Raw genomic sequence first — 10,894 nt, 5'->3', positions numbered from 1 at the left:
GGTTACCTTGCCAGACCCGGTAGGAAATAGGAACCAGGACCAACTTCACCTGCTTCAAATTTTGGTCAGGCATTTTAAGATGTGGAGTCCACATGCTTCATTTTCAATTCAAAGTTCCCAAGTTACGTAATAGAGTCGGGTTTGACTAGAGTAAGTCATGATCCTGTTCATGACAAACCACAAGACAAATGTGGCCATTATTGTTGAAGTTGACTAAGACAAAGTTTGATGGGTCGCCAAGTAAATCGATAGTTTAGGAACGGCCAAAGAGTGGATGGCATCCCAACACCATTTTGGACATGGCCTAGCTCAAACTGCGGTAGATGTGGACTCAAGCAAGGGTTCGTAGACTAAATAAAAGCACTAGAATTTCAAAGTTGACCTAAAACCACATAGTCACTCCCATCTACTTCAACACTTTATGCCTGATCCAAGGTAAAACTAAGGTTCAATTTTGCATTCACCCAAAAATAAGGATATGAGGATTCTTTTATTTAATAGATTTTTTTTTTTTTTGAAAGATAAGCTGGGGTTAGGCAGATCCCTAGTAGTTATACAACTATACCATTGGGTTTTGAACCTGCAACGTCTCAACACAAGGTGACAGCTCCTAAGGAGCCCCGTTGGTATCTTTCATTTAATAGATGTCCATGAGTCTCATTCTTATTAATTCTTTGACAGTTCCTATCGGCCACGAAATCGTGTGATACGCGTTTTCTTGTCCAGCTTCGATATTACTCTTGTGCCCACTGCAACCTAGTAGTCCACACGGCATTCTTTTTACTGCATTTTTTGGATTTTATTGCAGACCTAAATAAACTTCGCGGCCGCTTCTGATATTCCGTGCGATCTGAACAGTCGTGTTAAAAGAGTAGAAGAACGGTTTCATCGAGGACCAATTACTCCTTGCTTCGAGATGTGCGCACCGAACGCTCTTCTGCTTCCTCTTCTCCTCTTGTTGGCCCTCCAGAGTTGCCTGCTTTCTTCTCAAGCCGTAAACAAGTCTGCTATACCAGTAAACGTTGGTTTGATCCTGGATTCCAACTCTTTGGTGGGGAATATCAGCAAACCTTGCATCTCCCTTGCTCTAGATGACTTTTATGCCACTCGAAATCATAGCAAGAGATTGGTTGTGCATCCACGCGACTCCAAGGGAGATGTTGTTCTAGCCGCATCTGCTGGTATGTACCCATTAATCTTCTTCTTCTTCTCGGTGAAAATATGAAAACAACTGTTCTAACGCTCTTTCCTGTATACTTTAGCCATCGATCTATTGAAGAACGTGGAGGTGGAAGCAATTATTGGACCCCAGAAATCCGGAGAAGCAGAGCTGGTAGCCCAGCTTGGAGATAGGACTCATGTGCCCATAATTTCTTTCTCTGCTACGAGCCCTTCATTGTCTTCAACCAAAACGCGTTACTTTGTTAGCACCTCGCAAATCGACTCAGCCCAGGTAGATGCATTAGTTGCCATCATCAAAGCTTGCGGATGGCGAGAAGTCGTTCCCATCTACGAAGACTCCGAGTTCGGGATGGGAGTGATCCCCTTCCTAACCGACGCCCTTCAGGACATTGGTGTTGCTGTTCCTTACAGAACCCTTATTCCACCTTCGCCTAACCATAGCTTCATAATCGATAGAATTGATAGAGAGCTGAACAAGCTTTCCTCAAATCAGATTAGGGCCTTCGTGGTGCACTTGCCCCTTTCTTCTGGTGCCAAGTTCTTTGAACGCGTTGATGTGAAGGGTATGATGAGCAAAGACTATGCCTGGCTCATCACCAACTCGCTGGGGAATATGTTGGGCTCCATGAATGCTTCGGTGGTGGCATCCATGAGAGGTGTTGTTGGAGTGAAGACGTACATACCCCCAACCAAAGCCGTGAGAGAACTAACAGAGAGATGGAGGCATGGGTTCCGATCGGACAATCCGCTGAGCGAAACGCCGGTAACGGAGCTCAACGTGTTCTGCGCATGGGCTTATGATACAGTATCGACATTAGCTTTCTCCATAGAGGAAGCCGCTGGTTCTGGGAATTCCAAGTTGCTTAGCCCAAACAGGATAGGGAATTCGATGGATCTCTCGTCTTTGGGGATCTCTCCTTCGGGTCCGAAACTGTTGGAGGCAGTGTTGGGGAATAAATACAGAGGATTGAGTGGTGAGTTCCAGCTTTCTGGTGGGCAGTTGAAATCTGGAGTTTTCCAGATAATCAATGTGGTGGAGAAGGGTGTTAGAGATATTGGAAATTGGACTCGTGATTCGGGACTATCTCAAAATCCGGGTTTGCGTGAGACACATAGGATCACGAACTATTCAGGTCCAAGCAGTGTTGTCCAATCAATAACATGGCCTGGTGGATCCACCGAGATTCCAAGAGGCTGGGTGATTCCAAACGGGACGATCTTGAGAATCGGAGTTCCCATACAAGAGGTGTACAGAGAGTTTGTAGACGTTCAAAAGCATTCGGTTACAGGATACTGCATAGATGTCTTCAAGGCAGTTGTAGAAGCCTTGAACTACTCACTTCCCTACGTTTTCGTCCCCTTTAATGACTCTAATGGAAAGATGGCCGGGAGCTATGACGAACTGGTTTACCAAGTCTACCTTAAGGTTAGCTTTCTTAGCATCCATTCATGGCTTTTATCTATAAGCATGTTTTACAAGTATAGAGTGATGGGTAGGTGCTTAATGCATAAGTGCTGAACCCATCCCTAATCGCGCGCATTGATGGACGGTCAGTGCATACAAAAAAAAAAAAACCGCTAAAAGTTTTTTTTGCGTGTTTTGGTGCTGTTTAACAATTTATTTATTTTTTTCATTTTTTGTGCTGACCGTTCATCAACGTGCGTGATGGACTGTGAGCGCGATTAAGCATGGGTTCAGCACGTATGCATTAAGCACCTACCCATTTTCCTTCACAAGTATTCATAGCTACTTTCTGCATTCTTTCCGTTGTCTGATCATATGCAAAGATGATCCGACATATGATATGAAGGATCCTATGGCAATCTAAACAATCCAATTTCAATAATGCATCTAAAATGTGGACTGACCCACCCGTTTGATTGAACGGCTAAGATTGCGTCTAGGATGGATCCCATCGTATGTCATTATAGGATCCGTAATCAATTCCGCTGCAAAGTCACACGCTCTTAACACCTGACACTGTGATTCCACTTTGCATATTCAAAGTCTATGGTCAATTAATAAATTGTTCCAAAAGTCTACGAATACAATAATAGTTAGGGATGTACATTATTTTGTATTGATTCCAGAAGCAAAACGTGGTCTTGTACAACTGGCGGAATGACATGTTGGAGTCTTGACGTTTGAATTCTACGTCGTCCACCATGTCGCTTCACATCGCATGGTCATTTTTCGGTGTGTGTCCCTCGTAAGACACGAGGACACGGACACTGATGCATACTGTTATTGTTTCAATATTTTTCAATAAAATACATTTTTACTATTAAAATATCAAAAAGATAGTTTTTATTAATTACAAAATTCCGTGTCCTCTGTCCTATTTTCCAAAAATAACTCAAACTTGTGAGTCGAACTCGGATCACGTGTCCTCGCATATTTTTGGGATAACTCTCTCTTTGTTGATTGATTATGGTACCATTTGGCATGGTGAGCAGGCGTACGATGCAGTGGTGGGTGACGTCACAGTCATCGCCAACAGGTCCAACTACGTCGACTTCACCCTGCCCTACACCCAGTCAGGGGTGTCCATGATCGTGCCGATCAAGCCCAGCGACAACAACGCGTGGGTGTTCTTGAAGCCCTTGACCTTGCAGCTGTGGTTGACCACAGGCACTTTCTTCGTGGTGACCGGGCTCGTGGTGTGGGCTCTAGAGCTAGGCAAGGGTGGCTCCGAGTTCACAGGCCCTCCCGGTGAACAGATGGGCAAGGTCTTCTATTTTATCTTCTCAACGTTGGTCTTTTCACACAGTAAGTTTTTTTCACATTTCCATTGCCCTTGTTCATCTGTTGCTCGTGATCAAAAGAAACAAAGAGTTAAATAAAGTTTTGGTCAAAATTGCCGACTTTGCAAGTCAGATTCACCCTCTGACTTGTTGACCTTGACCAATGTGAATAAATTGGATTAGAGTTTTTTTTTTTCGAAGAAGAGAGCTGCATGCGGCTAGGCAGACCACTACCTGTTTATTAAGATAGCTGCAAACTGGTCAGATTCAGGAAACGGATTTTACAAATTTTGGCTGTCCCGGATCCGAACTGATTCTACTCCATAATGTATTTTGGGATCCGAAATCCCAACTGTTTGCATCCCTAATGTGTATGCATTTGCGATAAAAATAAAAATAAACATAATTAGCTATAAAGACGAGTGAACAAGTCTAGCTTTATCTATGTATCTGCATGCATGCGCACTTGCAATAAATGAAAGGTATAATTAATTACATACAATATGGCTGAATAAGTCTAGCTTCATGAGTGTGTATGTGTGTTCGAGCGCGCGTGTGCATGTAACTGCAAATTAACTTTGCACTCTGCCTGCAGAGGAGAGACTTGTTAGCAATCTATCTCGGGTTGTGGTGATAATTTGGGTGTTCGTGGTTTTTATTCTCCAGTCAAGCTATACAGCCAGCTTGACCTCCAGGCTCACCGTGCAGCAGCTCCAACCCTCTGTTATGGACCTCCAAACCCTAATAAAAAATAGGGACTATGTAGGATACAGAAACGGGACGTTCGTTCTACACTTGTTGAGGCGTTTGAATGTCGACGATTCAAAGATCAGGGTATACAACAACACCGAGGACATCGCAGATGCATTGTCCAAAGGCAGCCGGTGTGGAGGGATTGCTGCTTTCTTTGATGAAATTCCATATAACAAGATCTTCCTGCAAAAGAACTGCGGAAAGTACACCACGGTTGGACCTATCTACAAGAACGCCGGATTCGGATTTGTAAGCCTCTCTCTCTCTCTCTCTCTCTCTCTCTCTCTCTCTCTCTCTCTCTCTCTCTCTCTTACTTGCCGAGTATTAATCTGTTTCAGGTATTCCCAATTGGGTCCCCATTGGTTTCTGACATTTCACGAGCAATTTTGAACGTGACCGAGGGGCCGAAAATGGTGGAAATAGAGAAAAGATGGATCAGCAACCGAACTGCATGTCCAGATCCCGCAACTCAAGCAAGCTCATCCAGTTTGTCACTTTCTAACTTCTGGGGTCTCTTTGTCATAACTGGAACAGCTTCAGTTGGGGCTCTTATCATCTACTTCTTTTTGGTCTTGCTGCAATACAAGAAGACAGAAGCTTCTTTGTTGGATGATTCGGAGGCAAAAAGCCTTTGGCAGACACTTGTGGACATTGTTAGATACTTTGATGAGAAAGATGTCAACTCCCTCAACTTCAAGGATATGGTGAGGGAAGGGAACCAAACTATTGCTGCTGCTAGTGAGTGTCGTTTCCACGGACAAAGCCCTATGAGTATGGACGTCAGGTCTGTGCCATATGAAGACGGCAACTTCTCAGAGCAAGAGGTTCATAGACATTTACCTAATCATGAAAGTTCCCCTGCTAACTGAAAACCACTTCCGCATTAGCGTATTCTCTTGTCAGTAATGCCTGAGAGAAGCTGTTCTCTTTTTATTTTTCATTTTAGCATTAAATTTTACCACCCCTCCTCGTAAAGCTATCGGTTGTAATCGATATATCCTCTTTATTTTGTTGTACTTTTTGTCTAATCAGTAATCACTGAATAACAGTATATATAAATTCCAAGCCTCCACTCCACTAATAGGATATGCATCTTGTACAGGCGACTATGGATACCAGTCATAAATCTTGTTATTGGAAAAATGTCGGTGAGGTAAAAAATTCACAATTTTGTGAAAATTTTGGTTTTTTTCTCAAACAAAAGACAAAAAAAAGATTGGTATGGAATTTTTTGTTTTTTCTCAGCCAAATACATGGAAAATATCGGCATAAGCAAATATATATAATGTGCACAGAAGTAGAGAGAGAAGGGAGAAAGAGTGAGATGAGGTTTTACCCCTCTCTTGTAAGGGTAAAAACTCTGAATCAGGATCTACAACTCATTTAGTTGAATGATGATACCCACGCTGGGAGGAGCCCCCAAACCCTCCTCCTGTAAGGGTAAAAACTCTGAATCAGGCTCCACAAGAGTCAATGTACAAGTCAATTGGTGCTTGATGGAGCAATGTATGATCTTCTAATGGATGGAGCAATGAGAGAGTGGGAGGGTTGATGTTCATGGCCTCCTCCAGGGGAGATTTCTTTCTCGGATAATCCTGCAGTGCAGAGACTGGGTCTTAAATAATCATCTTCGGGGCACTTAAGTCTTTACAACCACTCCTTTTCAAGAACCGTCATTTTTTTTTGCACCAATGGAGGAGAGGGTACTTAAGTCTTTGCAATCGCATCAAACTCCAACGTTAATTAATGCTGACAAACATGGGGATACGAGACGCACATGCTTACATACGTGGTGCTCTTTGGGACCCCCGATCATGAGATGTAGCTAACTGCCCTGTTCGGGGGGGGGGGGGAACATATAACCTGCTTTGATTTGGCATGCATGGTGAAGCAGAAGTACGATGCAGTGGTGGGTGACATCACAATCATCGCCAACCGGTCAAAATACGTCGACTTCACTCTGCCCTACACCGAATCTGGGGTGTCCATGATCGTGCCCATCCAGCCCAACGACAAGAACGCTTGGGTGTTCTTGAAGCCCTTGACCTTGCAGCTGTGGTTGACCACTGGGATTTTCTTCGTGTTCACCGGGCTCGTGGTGTGGATTCTAGAGCGAGGCAACAGTGGCTCCGAGTTTACAGGCCCTCTTGGTGAACAGATTGGCGAGGTCTTCTATTTCACCTTCTCAACGTTGGTCTTCGCACATAGTAAGCATTTCACCCTTATTTATTTGTTTGCTTTAGCTAAAAGAAGCTGCCTTCCCCATGAATGTTCTTGCAGATACAGAAACAAAGAGTTCAAAAAAGGGCAGTGTGTGTGTGGTTGCACTAAGAAAAGGAATAATTAATTAGCTATATAAATGACTGACTAGCTGCCAACTATAACCTTTGCCTGCAGAGGAGAGACTTGAGAGCAATCTATCCCGGATTATGGTGATAATTTGGTTGTTCGTGGTCTTTATTCTTCAGTCGAGCTATACAGCCAGCTTGACCTCCATGCTCACTGTGCAGCAGCTCCAGCCCTCTGTTACAGACCTTTAAACCCTTATTAAAAATGGGGACTACGTAGGATGTCCAGAAGGGACGTTCGTGGTACAGTTGTTGAAGCGCTTGAATGTCGATGATTCAAAGATTAGGGTATACAACAAAACTAAGGACTTCGAAGATGCTTTGTCCAAAGGTAGCCAGAATGGAGGGATTGCTGCGTACTTTGATGAAATTCCATATAACAATATCTTCCTGCAAAAGAACTGCAACCGATACACCATGGCTGGACCTATCTACAAGAACGGCGGATTCAGATTTGTAAGTCTCTCTCTCTTTAGTAGTATTCTAATTGGGTCAATTCAGCTTGAGCAAGCCAGATCTATGCAAAAGGGGTTCTCTAAAGATGAGATTTTTAGGGCCATTAAGGATCTGTCGGGTTGGAAACCGCCCGACATTGACGGGTTTCATGTCGACTTTTTTAGAATCTTTTGAGAATGCGTTAAATCAGACGTGGTGAGCATGTTTGATGAGTTCTATCGTAACTCTAGACTGCCTTATCATTTTCACGTAGTTATTATTTTGCGCATTCCAAAAGATGATGATGCCACTAATATTTCTCAGTTTCGCCCGATCTCGATTATGAGTGCTATGTATCAAATGTTTGTCACAGTTTTGGTGAATAGGTTAAAATTGGTGGCTCACCAGATTTTTTTAGACTATCATGGCGTTCGAGGTTGTTTATTCCTTGCAGCATAACGGTCAGCCTTATTTTGTTCTTAAATTAGATTTTCATAAAGCTTTTGATTACGTGCATTGGCCCTTCTTATTTCAAATGTTATCAAATTTTGGTATTAATCATCGTTTTTCTGGTTGGGTGAGGGAGTTGGTCTCAAATGCCCAATTCATGTTAAAAATTAATGGTGTTAGGGTGGGGTTTGTGGCAAGGGTGTTCCCCTCTCGCCTTTGTTATTCAATGCGGTTGTTGAAGGTCTTGTGGTCTTACTTAAGTGGATCACGGTATCACGTTTCATTAATCCTTTGCAGGTTTCAGACTTCTCTAATCATATTCTTACTTATGGTGATGATATAATCATTTTTTGTCGTGCAAATATTCAGTAGATGCTTAGACTCAAGCTTATCCTTTAGTTCTTTCTCTCTCTATTTGGGTTTTCTCTAAACGAGAACAAACGCTCTCTTACCATGTTCAATGTTCAGTCCAATATGCTTGCAGCTGGAAGGAGGATTTTTAATTGCAGTATTTCTGGCATGCCTATAATGTACGTGGGCTTGCCGTTACAAGTGAAGTACCTCTCTTCTGTTGCATGGGCTCTGACGCTTTAAAAAGTGAAGTGCAAATTACTTTCGTGGCAGGCATCTTATTTTTCCATCGCTGGTCGTCTGACTTTAGTTAGACATGTTCTTTTCACTATCTCACAATTTTTTATGTCTATGTTTGTGATGCTTGTAGAAGTAGAGAAACAACTGGCGCACTTGCTGACAGGTTTTCTATGGTCTAGGTATCAACTCAAGGGTAAGCGTCACTTGATTGATTGACGTTCGGTAGTCTTACCTCATCATATGGCTGGTTTAGGCATTCCTGCACCCAGACTGCGGAGCATTGTTTTTGTCGCCAAGCAATGTTTGTTGGCCCACCAATCGGATAACCCTTTTGCTCATTTGCTTCTTGCTAAATATGGGGCTCTTGCTCTTATCCCAGCTTGTCTGGGAACCCGGGGTTTGGCATTCTTGCACTTGCGTAAATCGTGGTTGAGGGATTTAGCCTTCTTCAGATATCATTTTGAAGACTCCAAAAAATTTGGTCAGTGGTTGCAGTGGGCACCGACACCAAGCGGGGAGTTCTTCACCTCAAAAGTCTACAGATCGTTACTCCTCTCGGGGGCTGATTGGTTGCCCGAGAATGTGCTTTGGGTAAAGGGTCCTTCTCCCCTCTCTCGAGTCCTGGCTTGGTTAATTTTACACGATAGGATCCAAAGCCACAGTAATTTAAAGAAGTGGGACATTCAGCTCCCGAGTTGGTGCATGCTTTGTCAAGCTATGGAAGAATCTATGTTTCACTTGTTCTGGTCTTGCCCAATATTTATGGAACTCTTTAGCATGACTTGGAGGCATCCAGAAGTGTTTGTTAAGGAGGAGTCCTTTGCGCTCGATCTGATCTTAGGCCCGATTTGTATTAGGCGTAGCACGAGGTGGAGGTTGATTTGGCAGACATGGTTGCTTACCTCTTGGTGGTTTGTTTGGATGGCACAAAACGATGCTCATTTTCGTCAAATTACGATTAACATTCATAACCTGGTACATAAAATCTTGGTAGATGTTTATGTGATCTTGCGTATGCATCTTAGTGACCTTTCGCTCCTTTTTGCTCTGAGCCCGTTTTGTCTGTCTGGTGTTCTCTTTCTCTTCTGCTTTCTTTTATTTGTTTTGGCTTTTGCTCTTGTTCAAGTCATGGGTTCAACATTTTGTTGATCTTCATGAGTGGTGGGAATGTTGAATTTCTCTCTCTCTCTCTCTCTCTCTCTCTCTCTCTCTCTCTCTCTCTCTAACACACACAGTATTAATCTGTTTCAGGTATTCCCAAAAGGGTCCCCATTGGTTTCTGACATTTCACGAGCAATTTTGAACGTGACCGAGGGGCCGAAAATGGTGGAAACAGAGAAAAGATGGATCAGCAATCGAAGTGCATGTCCAGATCCCACAACTCAAGCAAGCTCAAGCAGTTTGTCCCTTCTCAGCTTATGGGGCCTCTTCCTTATGACTGGAACAGCTTCACTTGGGGCTCTTATCACCTACTTTTTTGTCTTGCTCCAATACAAGAAGACAGAGGCTCGAGAGGCTTCTTCATTAAATGATTCGGAGGTAAAAAGCTTGTGGCAGAAACTGTTGGACATGGTTAGGTACCTTGATCAGAAAGACCCCAACTCCCGTGCCTTTAAGGATATGGAGAGAGAAGAGGGAACCAAACGTATCAATTCTACTGTCAAAGCCCAATGAGTATTGGCGAACGGTCTATGCCTTATGGAGATGGCAACTCCACGGAGCAAGACGACTCAATTCGTAGTCATCCTCCTAATCGTGAAAGCAGCACCCCTGATATGTGAAAGTATGTCAGCTGGACCATCATTTTGTTTTTGTGAAATGTGATTGTCAAGGATCCCGCCTGGAAGTTAGACACGTCCCGAGTAGTTCATTAACTAATTATACATATTATTTCTTAATAGTGGAGATTGAGAAGCGTAAGTTGCAATTTGAAAGCTACCGATCGAGGCACAGCTATGTTCTGTCAATATGTGAATATTAATATTAATATGAGAACTCAGATGTGGGAAAGTCGTTGGGAATCAATTAAAAAATCATATTGTATTATTTAAAGTTTAGTCGACTTTGATAAGCCTGAAACCGGTCCCAGGATCAGAGACTTAGCAGTGCTGGCTCAGCATGCCAGACTTACGATTACTGTCTTGACAGCGCAAAACTCCATAAGATTTGAACCTAGACTGCCTGCCTAGCGGCCTGTGCCCATCCCATGCAAGCATGGTATGGTTATGACCAATGGATGCTCCGCTTGTTTGGTAGGAGCTGTCAATGTACGTCACCTTTTGTTGGGACGTTGCAAGTTCAAAACCCAATGGTACCTTGTGTAACTGGTGGGGGTCTGCCTAACCCCAGCTTGCCTAAAAAAGCATGATATGGTTATGCAAATAGAAACT

General features: G+C 43.3%; 1 protein-coding gene across 1 annotated transcript; it reads left to right on the top strand.

Annotated features, from left to right (window-relative positions):
- Positions 1-851: 851 nt before the first annotated feature.
- On the top strand, positions 852-5,761 carry LOC149835047 (glutamate receptor 2.7-like). The gene is made up of 5 exons (XM_090011659.1): positions 852-1,181; positions 1,263-2,608; positions 3,640-3,952; positions 4,523-4,929; positions 5,019-5,761. Exons 1-5 carry the CDS (start codon positions 917-919, stop codon positions 5,547-5,549), a joined length of 2,862 nt encoding a protein of 953 aa, XP_089867785.1. The 5' UTR covers positions 852-916; the 3' UTR covers positions 5,550-5,761.
- Positions 5,762-10,894: the final 5,133 nt, after the last annotated feature.

Source organism: Nuphar pumila, chromosome 6 (assembly GCF_984573655.1).
Source record: "Nuphar pumila chromosome 6, dmNupPumi1.hap1.1, whole genome shotgun sequence".
Taxonomy (NCBI): Eukaryota; Viridiplantae; Streptophyta; class Magnoliopsida; order Nymphaeales; family Nymphaeaceae; genus Nuphar; species Nuphar pumila.
This window is presented reverse-complemented; position numbering and strand designations above follow the sequence as displayed.

Excerpts from the sequence above, each read along its gene's own strand:
- LOC149835047 (XM_090011659.1), top strand. The coding sequence starts at position 917 with ATGTGCGCACCGAACGCTCTTCTGCTTCCTCTTCTCCTCTTGTTGGCC. Across the intron at positions 2,609-3,639 it reads TTTACCAAGTCTACCTTAAG|GCGTACGATGCAGTGGTGGG; the intron begins GTTAGCTTTCTT and ends CATGGTGAGCAG. Across the intron at positions 4,930-5,018 it reads AGAACGCCGGATTCGGATTT|GTATTCCCAATTGGGTCCCC; the intron begins GTAAGCCTCTCT and ends AATCTGTTTCAG.